General features: G+C 38.8%; 1 protein-coding gene across 1 annotated transcript; it reads right to left on the bottom strand.

Annotated features, from left to right (window-relative positions):
* Positions 1-967: 967 nt before the first annotated feature.
* LRRCC1 (leucine rich repeat and coiled-coil centrosomal protein 1) lies at positions 968-19,657 on the bottom strand. Its single transcript, XM_065629098.1, has 19 exons — positions 19,529-19,657; positions 18,823-19,028; positions 18,408-18,473; positions 17,486-17,653; positions 15,477-15,646; positions 15,168-15,377; positions 14,218-14,420; positions 13,034-13,217; positions 12,560-12,708; positions 11,199-11,403; positions 9,283-9,422; positions 7,775-7,976; positions 6,625-6,810; positions 5,253-5,427; positions 4,390-4,553; positions 3,468-3,676; positions 3,140-3,277; positions 1,759-1,894; positions 968-1,142 (listed from the first exon to the last, which is right to left on the bottom strand). Exons 1-19 carry the CDS (start codon positions 19,585-19,587, stop codon positions 1,020-1,022), a joined length of 3,093 nt encoding a protein of 1,030 aa, XP_065485170.1. The 5' UTR covers positions 19,588-19,657; the 3' UTR covers positions 968-1,019.
* Between the last annotated feature and the right edge of the window lie 1,282 nt (positions 19,658-20,939).

Raw genomic sequence — 20,939 nt, 5'->3', positions numbered from 1 at the left:
CTTTTACAACCCACACTTAAGCTGCACTTCATAACAAGAGGTAGCTGGTATCAAGCTCTGGGTCACACAGCTTGATAACAAGCCCAACCAGCTCACACAATTAGCCAAAGGCCAGAGGCCTTTTGCTGGCACCAGTGCTTTTACTGGGCTGCCGGGCACTTATATGGATATACAGAGTTACACCATATGATTGTACTTATGCCTGGGTTCTGAACAAGCTGATGGAAAACTCTTAGTGGCTTCCATTGTCATTGGAGCATCAGGACTCTGATTCAGCTACTGCCGGATGGGAAGAAATAGCTCCACCTGGTGTAGCAACACAGAACTCATTTTACTGCTTACTATTTCACTCACTACTGCAGCATTAATCGAAGTGTAGTACCTGGACAGTTCAGGATGTGATAACAAGCAAATGAAATAAATGCCCACGTACAGTGGAGACCGTAAAATCTTAATTGCAAAAGAAGTAGAACCACCACAGTAGCAGAAGGCTTATGAGTAGCTTCCATAAGAAGCTGTTAGTTTATTATCTCCTGTTTCTCAAAAGCCCAGTAGGAAGCCTTTTGCTGTGGAAAACCACACTATGCTGGCAAAAATGACTTAGGTTGCAGGAGTCACACGTTCTTCATCAACAGCGGCTGAGTAAACATTTCCAGGTAAATTCTTGGATCTCTCCTTGCAAGAATCTTTACCTCAGTGAAGGCAAATATGAAGCACTTGTCTTTGGGCCTTTCTACCTTCTTTTCCCTTACTAAACATGCTAATTCATAATTTTGTATGATGCTTTTCATCTATATCTGTGTTTTGAGCCATACTGACAAAACAGTTAAAAATAACCAAGGATTGGAAATCATTATTTATTATTAAAATATTGTACAAATATTTACATCTGATTCCTGAACCATCAAAATAGATCACAAATAATTTATTCTCTAGCAAAAAAGAAAAAAGTGCATTGTGGTGTATATATTTGCTTAAGTTTGTGCAATACATGTTTTCAGTGTATACATTAATAATCTTCAAAGGTCCTGTTGAATATCATTCAGTGCGTGCGTAAGTCGTCTTATTTTATTTTCCATGGCTTTTTTATTGTTTGCCATTTCCTGTAAAAGCTGCCGCATTTCTTCTTCAACACAATAAACCTGAAAGAGCACAGAGATCATAAAGAATTCTTGTTTTTCTTTAATGCACCTAAAAAACCCATATAATTTGTCAATTTTTAACACTGATGACCAATGCAAGGGTTATATGCTTATGTTTAACTAAGCAATGCACTACCTTTGCCACTGGATGCAGTAGCAGAGTTTTGCTTTAAAAAGAAAAAAAAAAAAAAGTATTAACCTGCTAGGAGATAGTGAGTAATTTATCAAAACCAAAATACTTGCTAGGCAGAAAAAGCACCAGTTGTCACGCTAACAAGAATGCAGTACATGACAGGACCAGTAACTGTTAACACTGGCCTAGGTGAGTTAAATGGGTTATACAGCATAATCATAATCATTTTTTCCTGTCTAGATAAGGAATGTTTAGCTATTGCCACGTAACAGCTACATAGCATGGAGCTTTGCTGGAATACAGAACCTCCTGAGGGTACAGTTCTAGAGATTTTTCTTGCGGTGCCAAGATTGAGTACTAAACCAGGGCTGTTTCCATCCAGAGATTAGCCAGAAAACCAGGTAACTTTAAGCACCACTGTTGTAGTAGCTGTAGAATAAAAATGCAAATACATTAAACATGTACATTTAGTATTAAAGTTACTTTTTCATTTGCTGCTTCAATTTGTTTTTCCTTTTCCTCTGCCAGCTGCAATAATTCTGCCTGATGAGCTGCCAACATGGACTCAAGTTGTTTTCTAAAAGCATCATCCATTTGACGGAGTTTTTCCACAGCAATCCTAAAAAATAATTAAAGAAAGAAACCAAAACATCACCACATTTCTGGAAACAACCGAAGTACTTTGCTTTGCCCAATTCTGCCTTCAACAAGGTTTTAATAACACAGGCATTAAGACAATTATTTCAATACCTAGCTTCAGAACTACGTGTTCCAGTTTTATGCACCACATTTAGGGCTTCTGACGCTCCTCTTAGCAAAAGCATTTAGTCACTAGCAAAGAGTACAAAGATTTGGGATTGCTGCTATCAAGAGGGATAAGGAGTCCCTGTTTTCAAACATCTGCTCAACGTGTTTTTGCTTCCCGAAAAGTCAATGACTGAACCGTGCAATCCTGTAAGCAGCCTGGCCGCCTGCATCTTGCAGAAACAGGAAAGTGTCTGCTTCACAGCAGTGAAGCATTTCCTTGGCTCCAAGCAAATTCTGCTTTTAGGGGATAATCCTAAAGTATCTAGCAGGAGAAAACAAGGCAAATTATTCCACTATGCAATGAAGTTACATCAAAATTTTGACATGGAACAGTGTTATTTGGGACAAAACTTCAGTCTCACTACTGATCTTTCAACCATTACAAAACCTGGTAACTATTGACTATTTGAAATGTGTGTGGGTTTATGTTTTGCCTTTTGTTGTTGTTGTTTGGGTTTTTTGGTGTTTAAATCAAACTTGACCATCAATATATTTTCTTTCATTTATTAATCAGGTGACCTTCCCTAATTACACTTTCACTGTTAATTTTAAACTGTTTAATTTAAAACTGGAAAGCAAAAAACCTTAGTCATACTAGCTCATTCCTTCAGGAACAGTCTGGTTATCACTGCTAGATAAATATGCAGACTTATTGACTAGCTAGTCTTAAGAATAGTTGGAAGGAAGAAAAATAAGAGAAAGGGGCCACAATAAAATAAAATTTAAAAAAATCATGCTATCAAACTAAGCTCATGACAAGCAGCAATCCAGCAGTCTACTGTAGTTTAGGCTCCAGTTATTTTCAAAGAAAATGGCACAATAGCTAAGAAGTTTAAAGGACAAATGCTGTAACTGAATGCCAGTTCCACAAAATAAAGTCACCTGTATAGCAAGAACTACTTCTACACACACACAGCTTGCAGCAACTGGGCTCACCAAGCACTTTAAAAGGTATTGTGCCTTCTTTCACCGTATAATCAAATGGTTTTTTTTACTTTTTAACAGTGCAACTTGATAACAACTGAGCAGTCACAAAATAAGCTATGAAGGTTTTCACCTCTGAGTTTGAAGACTTTTATTTCTCTCTTCAATCAGCTTCTTCTCCTTGATATCAAAGTTCTCCTTCATTTGTTTAACTTGCACCTCCAGCTGGCTTAATAGCTCTCCTTTACCTTGCCACTTCTTTTTCAGTGCACTGAAAATCAAACAAACATATTTACAATGAATGTAGATACTACTCCTTCGGAGGGTGGAGAAAGTTTCCATTTTTCCATGTTTCTGTAGGTTGTAATAGCAAGCAAGTATTCTCTGAACAAAAAAGAACTTCGTGGCAGTGCTGCATGCTATTATGATCCCAAAGAATTATTGCCACTTGTATATATCACCTGTGTGCATTCTTAATGTCATCAAGTTCTACTTCTTTTTCTTCCAGCAGTTGCTTTAATTCCTCTTTTCTTTCATTTTGCCTTTTTAATTTTTCCATCAGCTCTTCAGTTTCGGCAGCTTTTTCATCCAACTGTACTTGAAAAAATTTCTGAGCTTCCACATTTTCTTCGTGCTGTTTTCTGATTTGTTTATCTTTTTCTTGTAAGGCCTTTAGAAGAGAAATATTTTAGAACACACAAAGTCCCTTCATTTTAACTTTATTGTTACCCTTAAAGAGTATCATTTAGTCTATGCTGGAATAAAACAGAGACTGACGTGGAAGTTTACTCTTCTAGACCTATTATTTTATGGAAAATACTTAGTAAAGTGATAGAATTAAAACAAAAAAGTATCAAAACAAAGATCTGAAATTGAAAGAAAAGTTTAGAACTCTTAATATAACAGCTTAATTCTACATACACAAATCACTGAGCTCACATTCTGATTCGTGGCTATATAGTTTAATGAGTAAACTATCTAACCTTGACTTAGATAACATACTATAAAACTTTGCTCTGATTAATAAGCTAAAGTCTTAAGTCTCTAAATGAGATTAATGGAGTTAATAGAACAAAACACATAAGCTCTGCTGTATTCCTCTCAAGAAGAATTATCAGGAATAACTTGAAGCAAGGCAAAGACAAGAAAGTCTTTACATAGATATGGTTCAATGAAAGATTCAAAGTAGCATCTCTGTACATCAAGTTAACACAAAGTTCTCTTCTGCTCTCAATGAAATCAGTTGCCCCGCCAGCCCAACTGCGCTTCCCCAGTTGGTAAAACTAGGATTGCAGAGCTGACTTTCATTACAGCCTTTACAGTAATTTTCACTGCAAGTCTTCATTTGAGCTAAGCACACAAACCGTCAGACACAGCACTTACTTCTTTTAATCTCCTAATTGTTTCTGTCTGATCATCCACTATTTTGTTCTTAATTTTTATAGTATCACTGTCTTGTTCCTTTTGCTTTTTTAACGTGTCAATCTCATTCATTAAAACTTCAATTTTTGCCTCCAGTTTTCCCCGATCTTGAGCAAGATGAGCTCCTAGATGAAACAGGATATTCACACTGCAGCACTCATTTTACAGATGACTTCAAGCTGTATAATGCTGGGGAAGGCAGGTGTGCAGGGGAAGAACCGCCTTAAAAACTGAATAGGACCATTTTGCCCACTGAAAACACTGTAGTGCTTTAATCTGTAGGTCGGTAACACTTAAGAGGAAACACAGGACTGAAGGTCTGTATTTTATCCTTTGAAAACTCCTCCAACAGAAGTCGACAGTAATTTTTACAGACTCAGCCAATCTCAAATAGCCCACAAGGTGGTGCTGAGTCACATAAGGCAGGAAAACATGGAAAAAGCCCAAGCTTCTCTTCACCCAGTATTAAACATATTTAACTTTTTTTTTGTTTAAAGATACCTACTGAAATTTTCACATCAGACTTAATCTAGTAAACTAGTAGCATTACATAACACTATTTACAAATCCTTGTTTTCCTATTGTAGTTTCATGTTTAAACGTTCTTTGTGTATCGTTATGGTATTTTGACATTTTAGGGAAATAGATAAACTGCATTCACAACTAACCCACAACTGCTGTTACAGTTCCTATAGCAGTCTGCATACTACAGAAGATTATTTTTGCACACCATCTTTACAGCTGGGTAAGATCAACAAGGCATCCAGAGACCTTGCCATGATTACAACTATATTGGAGTTTTTATTTGAAAGGTATGGCATTACCCTGCTGTGCCAACTCCTGCCCCCATATTTTTCTTTCCATTTTTAACCCATCAATCACAGATTCCTGGGCTGTCAGCTGAGAAATAAGTTTTCCATTTTCCTTTTTCAGAAGCTCAACTTGCAGAGCCTTCTGTTTGTCCTCCTCAGTCACAGTTTCAAGTTCCCCAGTTCGACACTGTATGAATGAACATTGGAATAAGACAGTAAGAGCCTTTAAAACAAGTATTCAAAATTTCAAATCAACACTAAGCAGCTAAGAAAGTAATACTGATACACAGCAAATTAAGTTCACTGAGGAATATTCTGCTTGCATAGTGGGTTCTGTCTGTGTCTCTTCCCAGTGCTGAAACACAAACATTTCCTTGAAATAGACATAACTTTGATGCCAGGAAGCTGTAAAGCTGATTTCTAAGTAGCCACCTTAAATTAGCAATCCCATTATAAAAACTTGTTTAGAATCATAAATGCACAAGTCAAAAACCAAGAGAAACTAAAAGTCAAGATATTAAAAACCAAATCAAAAAGCAAACAGACAGAAGCTGGGATGAACTTCCACTTCCCATGATAAATCTTTATCTTCAGTTATGCAGGCTACTTTTTGTTTTACAGATTACAGCTGTTTAACAGTTATTTTTAAATTTTGTTTTTAGCAGCATTGCTGACCGGCAGAATCCTGTTCTGTATAACAATAGAGTGTTTGGACACCCCAACAGCAACACGTAGGGAGAAGATTAGAAACAGCTGTGCAGGGTTGTACTGGATACATACATGGACTGGATCACACAACAATTTAAAAGTTCTGTTTCGAAGATTTTTAAAAATTATTTATGGACAACATGGTACCATAATATGTTACCATACGGTGATCAGTAGTGCAAGATAAAGCAACTGTGCCCACGGTATTTAACATTAAAATTAGACAGTAGATAATGGCTAATACTGCTAATTTCATGCAACTCTCAGAGATATTAAGCTGCACTTGCTTATTTGTGCAATTTCGTTTTTACTTCATGTACAGTGACCACTGCACAATCATATTGCATTACTTTCAGAGGTTCGGGGGTATTATTGCAGGCTTTTAAATCTCAGTTTGGAGTGACCACTTCTTATACACAAACTGCCAGTGCTCACAAGGCAAGGAGTGCACTTCTGAAGATGTGAACAAGTCTAGATTTTGCTAAATGAGGAGCAAAGTGTTTGTGAGAAAGGAAGTGCAAGATGCAAGAAGAAAGGCTGATGTTGAATGTTAGGTTTTAGTCCAACAGGAAACACACATCTTTTGGTCAATCTACCTTGCATGGAATTTTTACTTTTATAGATAAAATATTACCAAAAAATCATCTATGGAGCTGAAATGTTTTTGAACACGTACCTTTAGGTTTGCTGTAGCGTCTTCATTTGATTTTGTTAATTCTGCAATTTTTTCTTTCTGTTCTTTCACTATACTTGTCAGGTCCTGGATCAGACTTGCCATCTCTTCTTCCTTTTGTTCCAACTCAAAGAGGGCTTGTTTATATTCAACTAGGTCAGCAGCAGCATTTTCGAACCCCTCTTTTACCTAAAGTTTTATAAGACAATTTGAAAAATGCTAACATTTGCAAAAAGTACGTATACATCACATGTATGACATTTGAATTCCAAAGAAATAGAATTTCATCAACAGTATGTGAAATAAGTGAATATCTGAAAATGGCTTTCTACCAGTTTGTTGGTGATACTTCAGCTCAAAAAAACTGCTTCTACTCAGCTACAAATTCGTAAGAAACAAAAACCTGGAAAAAACTAAGTCATGACTGGATGGGAAGCAGTGCAGAAAAATCACGGCTTGGGAAAAACAATGCCTTGTTTAAATCTCATTGTTCATTAAGATCAACATGAAATCTGGAAAGATTTTTTTTCCCTTGCAAGAGAAAGATTTGAAGGGTGAAAGAACAGTCTTTTCTTTGCTGTCTTCTCCCGTGTATCCAACTGATTTAAAGTGAAGAAAACCAAGTTAGTGAAGGCGAAGCATATAAAATTTTATCTCACTTAACTTAATTCTATGGCTAGTGTTCACATTATTTTATATGTTATCTCAGGAATTTTAGTAAGCAAGTTTTGTATTTGAATTTCAAAATGCATATCCAATATTCAATTTTGAAAAGTTTAATAATAAAGTTCCCTGTTGTTTAATACACTGGTATATACGTAACCATAACCTTACTAAAACATCACAGAAGTTTTTATAACTGAATATATTCTAATAGAGGGTCAACATCTTTTAAAAGAAATTAATACCACCAGATAGAAGTTTTTCTAACTTCTTTTGATTAAATTTTACTTCACAAACAAAAATGCCTTTTTTTTTTTAATTGAGTGCTGACTTGCCGCTTTGTGCTTATTTTCTAGCGACTGATATTTCAAATCTTACTACCAGTATTTTCAGATGAATCTTTAGAGCAAAGATTTTAAGGATCAAGAAAACCAATCCAAAACTACAAACCCAAGCACGTTAAAGAGATGAAATGTTCTCTTAGTCTTACCTCTTTAAACCTTTTCCCTTCAATAGTTAAAGCTAAACGAAATTCATCTTCTAAATCCATATACTTCTGGTTTAACATATTAATTTTCTCCTCAAATTCTTTAACACGCTGTTCATGCCTCTGTTCCTCTTTAGCCACTTGTTTTGACAAAGCATCTTGAAATTCAGGTCCATTTAAAGTGATTCGAGTTTCAAGTTCTTTCCTGAAGCAACCAAACATACAGTTGAGACAACAAGTGCAGTATCTCACAATGCTGTTTCAATTGATTTCCTCAGTATTTCTTAAAAAGGATAACAAATTACATAATAAATGGGATAAATTCCTTAGTTTCACAGACAGATTTCGGTCTTCTATGACAATGGCCCTGGGATGAGGAAAAGCGCATTGACTACTGTTAAAACACCCAAAGGAATGATCTTACTTTTTAATTCAAGCTTCTGTACAAATTATTCAAATTGCTCTTTTGCTGTTAGTTAGCATTTGTTTGCTTTGCTAATAGCAAAGACCTGGGAGAGACACTGGAATCAGGAGAAGCACTGTACGGCCAGTTACGCTCTTTCACAGTCACTCTCTTCACCCTCACTCAACAACTGTTGCTTCTCTCTCAGACCCAAAACCTGAAAAGCAGCAGCAGCAGAGACCTGTTGTATTCCAGGATAAGCCTCCTTTCTGCCTGGAAGCATCCTTACGGGAGAATGGTGAAGCAAAATTACCCTGCACTCGAACACTATTCTGTTCATCTGAATTAAAGCGCAAACACAAAACATACCCACTGTCCTTCTCATTACATCTTTTGAGGATTTGTGAGATAATGAGTGGAAGTTCTCAAAACACAGCTATCAGATTCTTCCCATCTAAACCTGCAGTTATCCTTGTGTTTGAATACACTTATGCTTGTAAAATTTGCAAGTGTAACCACCTTATTTTATTAATAACCTCCCTCAGATGCTAGTATACCACATAGCAGTTGTTGCTTTAGTTTGTACACATATTTGATTATATCAGCTTAAACAGCATAGAACTTGCGTTCAAGTATTTTCCAAAACCAGGAAATTTTGGGAGGCAAAGAGGATAACAGCCAGGCAGGCCACCCACCCACCTGCCCTAAAGCAAGATACTGTAGCAGCAGATTGGGGGTTTTTTTGGTTAGGAACACTTTGTGTTATTGTAGTATATGCAAATCTTCAGAATAATTCAAATGCAATTTTATTTTTGTCTATTTAGCGTTTGAAATAAAAAATTCAGCCATATAAGATGACAACAGCCTATCAAATGACAGGCCAGAAGAACACAGTTGCCTACATGGACAAGGGAAAATCAGAAACCTACAAGACATGAAGATATTCTTAAATGAGCAAGAAAATGAGTGGGAAGACATCTACGTTTTCATAAGACTAACTCTCCCATTAAAAAAACCAAAAACCCCACGTTTTCCTGAATGTGTTTAAATAAAACACATTTGCAACACTAGTATCTGTATTTTGTGAAAAAAATAGGAGACCCCATACCTTTGTTCTTGCTCTCTTAATATGAGAAGCTCATGTAGTTGTTTTACCTTCTCCTTCTGTTGTCGCAAGGATATTCGAAGTAACTGTACTTCTCTTTCATTTGCTGATGCTTTAAGCTCTGCTTCTTGCACCTGTTTCATCTGTGTAGAATTCATAAAGAGAGGAACAAGATTTTCTTGAAACTGTTATCTATTCTTCATGTCTTATACTAGACTACAAAGGAACAGGTGCTTTAATAAAAGTTTCATACATGACCACCTGGGCCATTATGTTTACAGCATGCTCCACAACTGTCACTATTTTTCATAACATTTTACGGAATTCTGTTACCTAGCCCATTTAATACATTTTGTTGCACTTGAGAAATTTAAGACGATGTTTACAATTAGCTTAACTTACTACAACACACAAAAAGCAACTTTCTTGAAGAAGCAAGAACATTTACTTAATTTAAAACAGAACCCGAAGGTGTCTTGCAGAAGTGGAACAAGTGTATTGTCAGAATGATTTCCTCAATTACGAACTCCCATATTGTAATGCTTGCATTAGTTTCCAGCAAAACATTTTTAGCTGTATTCAACAGCACTTTTTTTTTTTTTTAAACACTCCAGTTTACAAAAATCTTTATCTTTCTCAGTCTCACAGATTAAAGTTCCTGAACAGAGCTGCAAAAAACGGAGCATTAGTATAAACACCAGGTGGCACACTCCACTTCTTCCATTTGATGCAAGCTTTTAGGAAAAATTCCATTTTATAATCTTAAGCCTTTTACATACAAAGCTGTCTTTTCTGTCTCAACAAGTAGGAAAAAATATATGAAAAAAGTTATTAAAAAGGTTTTAATTACTTATTAAATGTTAATTCAGAACAAAGACACTTCAGAAGGCTGCAAATTAGAGCATGCAACAGAAACAGCAGAGGTGATATTAATGGAGATATTCTTATTTCTAATCATTACTTGTAGCATTTACCTCAATCCTTTTGTGCTCAAGCAGTGAGCAGTAACTACTATCTTGTCAACATGTCCTCCTAAGGAAAGCAGAGAGTCTCCACATTTGGTAATTACACAGTGCTAATCTCTTTGCTTTCCAGAGTATCAAATCTGTGGATGATTAACAGACTACTCTAAGTGTCAGTTGTCTAATGGTATAGCTGGAATGCAGACACAACCCAGTTTACTTTCCAATGCTCACAAGAAAACAAACCACCCCCTCCAACAAAAGAAAACAAAACAAAAACAAATCGCAAATCTGTTTGCAGAATTCCATCACAACTGTCCACTCAACTTGATTTTTGCCACTGAAAAGACACCAGTGAATTATTCAGTCAGAAATAGGGGCGATATCTGGGTCCAGCATCTTGTTCTTAACGTATTTGTATACTGAACAAAGTGACTTTGACAACAAAAGCATCATTATCTTCTCCAGCTGTAAAAACTAAATGAACAAATCCCAAAACAAACCAACTCCAAAATGATCAGAATCTTTACAAGATGTTCTCAGCAATTACTGTTTTCTTCTGGTTGCAATTAGAAGCATCTAATTCGTTAGATCAGCAAAACAAACAGAACCGCCAGATTTCCATCCCACTAATATGATCTTTATTGATTTCAGCAACATTTAAAAAAATGGGTTTTTTACTGTGTATCTTCAGAAAATATAAACTCTCAGTTTTAAGTACATGCGACTTGTTCTCCTTTGTCTTAAGACCACATCACATGACATACTTCTATTTAGAAAACACATTCAGGGATAATTATAATGTATACTTGTTATTAACTACTACGACATAGAAAAAACAATCAGCTTTTATTGTGGAAAACTCAGACTTCAGGCTTGAAAAATCTAGTGTTTTTAAAATATCTTGAGTAGCCATCCTGTTGCCATCATTATTCTTTACTCATGAAAAATATTTACCTCTATTGTTCGCTGCTGCAATCTCTGTGTCTCCATCTTGGACAGTGTTTCTTCTAAAGCTTGCACAGCCTTCTGATGTTCTGCTTCTTTATTTCTTGCCTGATTTAACTCATTAGTAAGTCTTTCAGTTTCACCTTTCCACTGTTGGACATCTGCTTGCAGTCGTGCTTTAACATCTCTCTCTTTCAATATAAATTCTTTTAACCTGAGAATGAATGCAAGAGAGTTGTATTACAAACAGTATTTAGTTTGATACCAAATACATTGAGAAGAAGACATTAGTAAGTGTTGCGGCACCTTATCTTGCTCTTTGCTGAGTGTTACTATGTACAGCACCACCATGTAAACCTGTTTAAAAACACGTAAACTATTACTAGAGTCATGTGTAGCATGACTATATGGAGCTTAATTTTAAAAGAAATTAAGCTGGAGACAACCTCATAGATGCTCTTTAAGGAAATGACATTCCAGTATCATTTTACTTTCTATAGAAGTCAAACATATTGCATCAATTTATAATTTGGTAGTTTTCTTAAGAAAAAATTGCCATACTCTTAAATACTCTAATAATTTTTGATACAAGAGCTATTTCAAAAGAAAAGGAACATAATAAGCCTCTTATCCAAGGTGATAACAAATAAAGGTGGGAAGTGAACCTAAAACAAAAAGACAAGAAAAAAAAGGGGAAATAATCAAGTCATGGATGGTAACTCAGGAAGCATTTGACTTGTTTCTTCCTTACAAGAAAGAAAATGTGTCTTTGATAAATACGATGCAGTTAAGAAAAAGCCAGAGAGAGCAGACATCTCCAATCATAGCTGACAACAAACAATGCTTTGTGAGAAGGGAGAACTGAAAAAAAGGACACTGCTCAGAACTTTCAAGGATGATGACAGCAGTCTGTCCGAAGATACCCTAGACCTGACCCACACAACGTATTGCCTATTGGCCAGCTCTGGCCTCCCAGAAACAACTTCATTCAATTGCACCATGCAGGGAAAAAAAGAGAGTTGTTTGTATAGGTGGAAAGGGAGATTGGAAATTGGAAGCTGAAATTATGACATGAAACAGCTACTAGAACCTGAGCTGAAAGAAAAAGTACAATTATGATATAGATTGCTTGGAAAGTAATGGCTGGAAATGTAGGTAAGTGACGTACTGATAGCGTTCCGAGAGAAGAACAGGAAGAAATCTGTAGAAAGGAATTTCATTAGGTAATACAGAGAGAAATTCTAGCACTACTTCTTGATGCATTATTGCAAATATATTGTTTAAAGCTGTTCTCATTTCTTAAGGCTATAACTGGAATTGTCCTGAATTAAAACCCAAAACTCTTAAACTACAGCACTCTGTTTCCCTACCTGCCTGTAGTGTATACAGCCATACTCTGAATGTTCTTCTCTTCTTTTGCATGTTTCTGTAGTTCTTGGACATGCTCCATTAATTTCTTTTCTGCTTGCTCTGCTTTCCACCTCCTTTCTTTCTCTTGATCCAGCTCTTGAATCAGCGCCTTAGGAAGAACATGGTAAGAATCAGCTTACTCAAATGTAGCCAAAAAAGACAAACAATATTCATGATTGTAGAACAAGACTTTCTGCCTTTCTGGAATTCATGGATGACAGAGGAAAGTGCAAGCCACCAGGTCAAAAATCCCCCTAAAAGTGAAATAAAATAAATTCTCTTCCAGCTGACACTACAAGAACTCTACTCTTTTTTTGATGCTAATCTACACAATTATTTTTGTCACCTCCAATTCTAAAGTTCCACCAGGAGACATACGCTTGGCTTCAGGTGAAGACATACTCAGATTTAACTTGAAATTATACAAAACATACTCGGTATGTTGATTCCTCTGTGGCATTTGAATTAATTTCTTCTACTTTTTCTATGTTGCTCTGTCTTTCAGCTAATATTTCAGCTTTTCTTCCCACTACTTCCAAGTCTCCCGTATCAGGTGATGAATTAAGATGAGCATCTCTCTGACTGGAGTGTAGACACTTTGAGGAACTCTTCTCTTCCCTATAATAACAGGACATCAAAGTATGTTTAGGAATATGCAAAGCTTAAACAGTAACGGAGGATTCAGACACTTTTACAGGACGAAATTTTACAGTTCTGTGTAGAGGCTGCATTGTGCAGAGTTCAAAAACACCTAGAAAATAATTTGCAAGCAGATCATAAAACAAACAGCTAAATTAAAATCTTCAGCTGTAAAGTGTATAGTACTGCCAGATGCTATCTGAAAAACATCTTATGATCACATAGATATGAAACAATTTTAGAGAAGCAGAGTAGCTGTAGACCTGCACTGGCTGACTAAACTGATATATTCCAATTTATATCTTCTCCTATTAATCACTTCTGATATTTACTAAGTAAATCAAACAAATTACTATGGCACCTTCGGTTTCATCACAAGATATGGGCAGTTATGCCCCTGACCACCATTCTGACACCATGAATCTTTTCATTTTTTTAATTTGACTCAGTTCTCCTGTCTGTGGAGAATTCTTCTTTCTCCACAATTTATAACTAAGTTGAAGTGTTAGAATTTTGAAAGTCTTTATTCTGGAATCTGCAGTTCAATTTCCTTGTCACCTAAAGACAGAAAACGCTCATATAGGGAAATGACCTGAGCGAAGAGCAAACGTCAAAAATTTTCAAATAATACATAACACCTAAAGGACTAATACAGAAAAACAAGGATGCAGAAGGTTATAGATGAACAGTTAGATTAAGAAAAAACGGCTTGTATATTAAACATTAATGAGCAGGGCCAGCTGACAAATAACACTTTTTATTTGGGTCAAGTGGAACACATCTTCTAAAGTTTAACACAATTGTTTTCCTAATCAACAGATTTGTTCTAAAGCCTCAGTACCTACTGATATTTAGAGCATTATTAACAGAACTAATTTACCCAACCTGTCACTTTCAGCAAAATTATGTTCAAATTATGTTCACTCTGACAATATCCAGCTTAATTCATTTTGGATTTCTATGGCAAACATCAGGATACCTGTCAGTTATTTTGCTCTTAGGATGATTCACATGACCCCTTGTAGATAAGGTAGTTTTACGATAAGTAGGGATCTTGCTTCTTTTCACAACCTTCCTGTTGTTCTCTTTCCCACTCTCTGTTTCACTCTCAGAAGTTGGATCTGTGTCTCTCTTAGCTTTGAGAACATTTGGAGGAGCTTCACTTCTTGAGGTATCAGATACCTAAGAACAGATACAAGTTTTATCGATTTATTTCTCGATTTCTAGTTGGCTAATCTCTCACACTTTTTCAGGTCTTGTTTTTAAAAAGTTAACAGTTACAAAATAATATTGATACAGAAGAATTGCTTCCAAACTACTCCATCCCTCCTTGCTAAAACATTGCTGTTTTAAAGATCAAATAAACCCAACAGAACAGCATGCTTCAGAACATGTACTTGTATCTTTCTGAAATACTTGGAAGTTTGTTTAGAATCCTTAGGCGCAGAAGCTTGGTGCAAAATGTAAAACAAATGCAGCACTTGAAAAAAGCCCTGCAAACATGCAAAGTACACAATCAACTGTTACTAGAACATACCTAACAAACATAACAGACCAACACCAAGTCTATAATACAGATATTTTACTGCATTTCATATTTTACTCAGGTTCAGTTACATATTTTGATAGCTTCAGGGTCAAACCCAGAAAATTTTGTATCTAATGTAATATGATTGGATAGTCTATGGGACTAGGAGAACTACGTTTTTTATTTGGGATGAAAGTTTTCGTGATTCAAAGTATGATATTCAGTTTTAAAGACTTTTTTTTTATTCCCAGTTTCTCAAAATTACATTAGCACAAAGTCAGCACATTCATACCAGTAGAAATGCTCCAGTCTGTCCCAGCAAACTCTTGCATTGTAAAAGGAGTATATGCCTTGATAAACAAAACTTCCTGTGCAATCACAGGAAAAAAAAAAAAAGTTACCTTTTGCAGTATCTGTGAAATTTGATCCTCTATGTTTTTAATTCTTATCTCACTGTATATTTTATGAAGTTCAGCCTTCTCTGGTTCTGAAGATGAGGCAAGCTCTGTAGAGGAGCTGATGGCACTTTGTACCGGTTTTCTTGTACGTTGACGAAAATGAGCCAACGCCTGGTCGATATGTGGTGTCACCACTGGTAAGGTAACACAGTTCTATCAAAAGGAAAGACAACCATGTAACATTAATGAGTTGCATGCAATATAAAAATAAAATTTATTAATTATAAAATCAGCACACAAAATCTCTGGCACCTGATCTCTGGGTGATGGGCACCCAGATGAAACTAAACAGTCCAAAATGTCTTCTAAACACTGCAAATCTGAACACTTTTCTTCTGCCAGGTCCACTGGTTCACCAGCAGTATTTCTTCCATCTAGAATTGTTAGCTGAGGCAACGTCTGAAGAACAGCTTCTCTATAACCTTGAAGAAAAGACCACATTTAAATCGAAATCAATCTCCAAAAGAGAGGTCTAGTGTGTTTTTGGTACCCTGTCATCTTAAATTAGTCATTGCATTTTATTAGAAGAAAATAAAGTAGCGAGTTATCTACAAGTGTCTCACCTTTCCCCAACCATAGGACTTTCAGCAGACAACACTACACAACAAACTGGGAAGCTGCCTGCCTGGTCCTGGCCTACACAGGGATTTCTCCCATCGTCAGCACACTGCAGTCACACGTGCAACCTTTTAATATCAGCCCACTGCACCAGAACAGTTGTACCAAGTGCAAGGACAGACATGGAATGGAAGTAATGGAAAGACAAGCTCTGAAATGGGTGAGATAACTTCATCCTTTTTCAGTGAGTGAAATAAGGTATTATGAAACTGTAAGGCGTTGAAGTCAAATTTCTTGAAATTGGTGGAATTTGGGCTCCTAAACATTGCAGTTACATTTGAAAGTGACACCAGTGAGGTAGATTTGAAGATGTATGTAAACACTTTCAGAAGAAAACCAGGGGAATTTTCTCAGTTATCCAGGTAGCTTTAATAGTCCTGTTCCTGCTTCCATGGTGTCTGAATGCATTTGTAAACCTTGTTCATGGGTGCTTTTGAAAACATTACTTAAGGCCTTATTCGGCTTCCCTCAATTATCTCAGGTTTCTTTCCAAGAACTGTACACATATTACATCTGTATCAGTCACACGCTCACGATATGGTTGTTATTTTGTATCACTGTAATTCCTACTGTTCTACACTTCGTAGTTGGCAATGAAATTTCCAGTTTTAAATATTTCAGGAAGCATGAAGGGTCATGGACTGATGTTTAAATACTTTCCAAATGATCTTTGAGCTGTCCCAAGAGTATCAGTCCTCCACTTCTAACTTGCTGTAAGAGATTTTCTCCTTTCTTATACACAAAGGAAGAAAACAAACAAAACCTACACCAAAACAGGCTACTACAGTTTAGTTTGTTTGAACACAGGGTATGACATTTAAACAGCACAAAAAAACCTGCCCTCAACAGAACTGAAAGTGATGTACCCACACACACTCCTCCAACTTGTCTCCACACTGCCTACCATTTTGATGAAAATGCTAATTACCGCAGAGTAACTTACAGACTGTCACTGCTTACTGAAGCTGTGGGGAAAGGAGGAAAGGCTGATAGTGCTTATTACTCATCTTCCTCTTGTAGTGTCTATCACTACAAGACAACCGCGTACTCCCATGCCTCCCCATTTTCTGTATAGCACAATATCTTTATGTATATGCTTCAAATTCTTCACCCTCCAACCTTATAATATTACCCTGTTTCCCCAAAAGTAAGACCTACCCCGAAAATAAGCCCTGACTTGATTTTTCAGGATTTTTGAGGATGCTCAAAATATAAGCCCTACTCAGTTTGTAAAAAAAGTAAATTTAAATAGTGTCCAGGCAGCTATACATGTAAAAAAGTAATAAGTTTTGGAGCAAAAAATTAATAGAAGACCCTGTCTTATTTTCAAGAAAACAGGGTAATACTGCCTTCCTCCCATTTCTGCAAAACTTTCTGTTCCCATCGCTCTTTGTCCATCTCTTGCCTTAAGGGAAAAGTTGAACCTTATCAAAGCAAACAAGAAGTTACAATTTTGAGCGTATACCCAGGGCAGCAGAGGGGGAGCTTTCTCTAAGGAAAACAAATCCATTTGGACAGAATTTAGATTTCTGCAGGCTGGCCAGTTTATGAATGAATTGACGAGCTTCTGAACCTTGCTGACAGCTTAAGGGAAATCACTGACCTAAGAAGCGCAAAGTACGTACCAAAGATGAGATCCCTACCTGCTGTGTGACAAACTGGATTGGCCTTTCCATTTTTTTCCAGCGTCAGATTCGTCAAACAGCTCAGTCCCTTCATGCACTGAAGTAAGTGATCAATATTGTTTACATAGTTGCTGTGAAGGTCAATACGGCTAATCTTATGACCGGTTCCATGAAGGTGCTGAAATCCTGAAAATTTGAGGGGAAAAAAAAACACAAACTGATTTCTGCTATGATCCTAGACTACATGGCTTAGAATAAACAGCATCTTGTTGAAAAATATTCAGTAAATAATTCATCAAAACTGGTAATGATGCAACAACCTTTCCTCCAAATCCCTGTTTATTATGTATAGGTCTATGCATAATTATCTACAGTACACTTCCACATAGTACCAAAGTCAAGCTACTTATGGGAGCTAATTTGAAAGAAACAGATTAGTTTCTAACTGTTAAGAAGCAGGGAAAAACAAGCATTTTGCTTGAAGTTCCTTTCTATTACTCAGTTCATTAACAAAATTGTTGTCAGTGTCCTTTTTAATTTTCTATTATGAACTCCCTTGATTTTGTAGCTTAGACTCTTTGTTGAAATGGTCAGTTGTCGCTTCTGCTAATAGATTTAGAAGAGAACTTGCATGTCATACCCACATCTGCATCTTCTGAGACTGCTGCATTTTTCACTTCGGAAATGAGTTTGAAATATTTACTGGACTACTTTGTGAACAAGCTTGGTCTGGCCAAACACAGAAGAATAAATTCTGGTTCAGAACAACCCATTATGTTAGAAACTTGAAGGCTGAGAGCAGCAGCAATTGCCACCTTTAGTAGCATTGCTCAGTCAATTGGCTTAACTACTAGAAATGTCTAAAAAATGCATTTGGTCAAGTTTTTCAAAATTTAAGTGAGGCAAATACTTTTTTACCGCACATGCCAAAGTCACTTACCAGAGAGATCATGTATGTGATTATATGACAGATTCAGTATAGTTAAATTATAGAGTTTTTCCAGTCCTAAACAAAACAAGAAAAAAGTGGAAACAGTTAACATTTTCAGAAGAATGCTCTGCTTTCATCAAATCAAATCCTGCAAAATAAGCCTTTTAAAGTCATAACTACAAATTACAATAATAAACTATAATCATAAACTAAAAATCAAGTTTTCTTCTTAAATTAAGGCATCCTTCCATGATAAAGCTTACACAGACTATGTGCTCTTTTTAAAACTTACATAATATAGTTAGCAGCTTATATTAACTTCGCATAAGCTTAATTACACATGTATTTTCCAAAAGCAAGCCTTAACGCGAGCGTTAGAAAAGCCTCATAAGTTGCTAAACGGACAGAAATCAATATCGCAGACCCTCCACTTTGGTTATGAGGTTACAGGATAAGCTGAGGGTGCGTAGCTGAGCCAGGGAACTCAGCCCCTCGATCCGGCGGATCTGGTTTGAGGACAGATCTAAATGCCGCAGGTTCTGGAGGTGGCCGAGCCCTTCGATTCTGGCGATGCGGTTACAGTGCGCGTTGAGCGTGTGCAGGTCCGGGCAGAGGGGCAGCTCCAGCAGGCTGCAAAGGAAAGGTACCGCTGTCAGCTTTAGTCACTTGGTTTGTTCAGCCTGAAGAAGAGGAGACTGAGGAGAGATCTCATCGTGGCTACAGCTTCCTCACAAGGGGAGGAGGGGCAGGCGCCAAACTCCTCTCTCTGGCGACCAATGACAGAACCTGAGGGAATGGCAGGAAGATGTGCCAGGGGAGGTTTAGGTTGGACATCAGGAAAAGGTTCTTCCCCCAGAGGGTGGTGGAGCGCTGGAACAGGCTCCCCAGGGAGGTGTCACAGCCCCAAGCCTGGCAGTGTTCAAGAAGAGACTGGACAACGCCCTCAGACACACGGTGTGAACTGTGGGGTTGTCACATGAAGGGACAGGAGCTGGACTCGATGATCCCTGTGGGTCCCTTCCAACTCAGGACACTCTATGATCAGCTTCACGGCCGGGCCGCCCTACCCACGGCCACAGCCACGGGCTCCCCTCAGCCCAAGGGCCCAGCTCTCCGCGCCCGCTCCTCACCTCTTGACGCCTCGGTCCATGAGGCTGAGCTGGCCGGGGATGGCGCGGCCGCCCGCCATGGCGCTGGGGCTGGGGCTGGGCCACCCGCGCGAACCGCCGCCCCACTTCAAACTGCCCGCGCCGCCCAACGGCGACACGCAGCGCTTTGCGGCTGAAATACGGCACCCTCACGACAACACCGCCGCAAAGCAGCACCTCCCCACTTTTCTTCCCCCCCTGCTCCCGCTGGCCGCCGCCGCCGCGGTCAGGGCGCACGCACAGGAAGATGGGGGGGGGGGGGGGGGGAGAGGGGCGGGAGGAGCACCTGGGAGCATGCGCACTGAGCAGGTGAGGCCGCTGCCTGCCCGGCGCGGGGCGGGGCCGAGGCGCTGTGGGGCGGGGCCGAGGCGCTGTGGGGCGGGGCCGAGGCGCTATGGGGCGGGGCCGAGGCGCTGTGGGGCGGGGCCGAGGCGCTGTGGGGCGGGGCCGAGGCGCTGTGGGGCGGGGCCGAGGCGCTGTGGGGCGGGGCCCTCCCTGAGCGCGGGGGCGCGCAGCGGGGAGGTTGCGGCTGCGCTGCCGAGGTGCCGGGTTGCCAGAGAGGGGTTGCGTGCTCCGCTTTGTTGGTTTTGTTTGTTTGTTTGTTTGTTTTCAGGGCTGATGCCAGCACTGCGGTGGAACCCCCAGGTTTCAGCGCACCGGCCCTGAGCAGGCAGGCCCCTGGGCAACGGCCGAACCCGCTGCACTGCCCAGGCCTGCCCGAGCTTCAGCCGCTTGGAATCATAGTGTCCCGAGCTGGAAGGGACCCACACGGATCATCGAGTCCCGCTCCTGTCCAGTCTCTTCTTGAACACTGCCAGGCTTGGGGCCGTGACACCTCCCTGGGGAGCCTGTTCCAGTGTCCAGCACCCTCTGGGGGAAGAACCTTTTCCTAATGTCCAACCTAAACCTCCCCTGGCACATCTTCCTGCCATTCCCTCGGGTTCTGTCATTGGTGACTAAAGTGAACAGACCAGCACCTGCCCCTCCTCCTCCCCTAGTGAGGAAGCTGTAGATGAGGTCTCCCGTCTCCTCCAGGTAGACCTCTTCTCCTAACAGACTTCTTACTTGGGCTGGGCGCTGTACATGCTTTCAGATGTCAGTGCTGTGGTGGTGGCCCTGTACAGGACCATACTGACACTTATTCATGGGCGGTTTTATCCTTCAGCTCACTATAGCATCGCTATATAAGCTTACAGTAGAACCCTGAGTATTTGATAGAGAAAATGCAGGCGCATCCCGATGGGGTGGGTGGTGGATTATATTTATCTAACCATCTAAAAGTAAAGTGGAATAATTTCCAGTGAACGCTTCATACAGATGTTGCTGGGATTGGATGAGTTTCACCTTGTCTCTTGCTCTTTACTACAGGGGAAGCCTAACAAAATCTAGACAC

The sequence above is a fragment of the Caloenas nicobarica genome, chromosome 2 (genome assembly GCF_036013445.1).
Source record: "Caloenas nicobarica isolate bCalNic1 chromosome 2, bCalNic1.hap1, whole genome shotgun sequence".
NCBI classification, from domain to species: domain Eukaryota; kingdom Metazoa; phylum Chordata; class Aves; order Columbiformes; family Columbidae; genus Caloenas; species Caloenas nicobarica.
The sequence above is the reverse complement of the archived record's forward strand: the minus strand, read 5'-3'. Positions and strand labels throughout refer to the sequence as shown.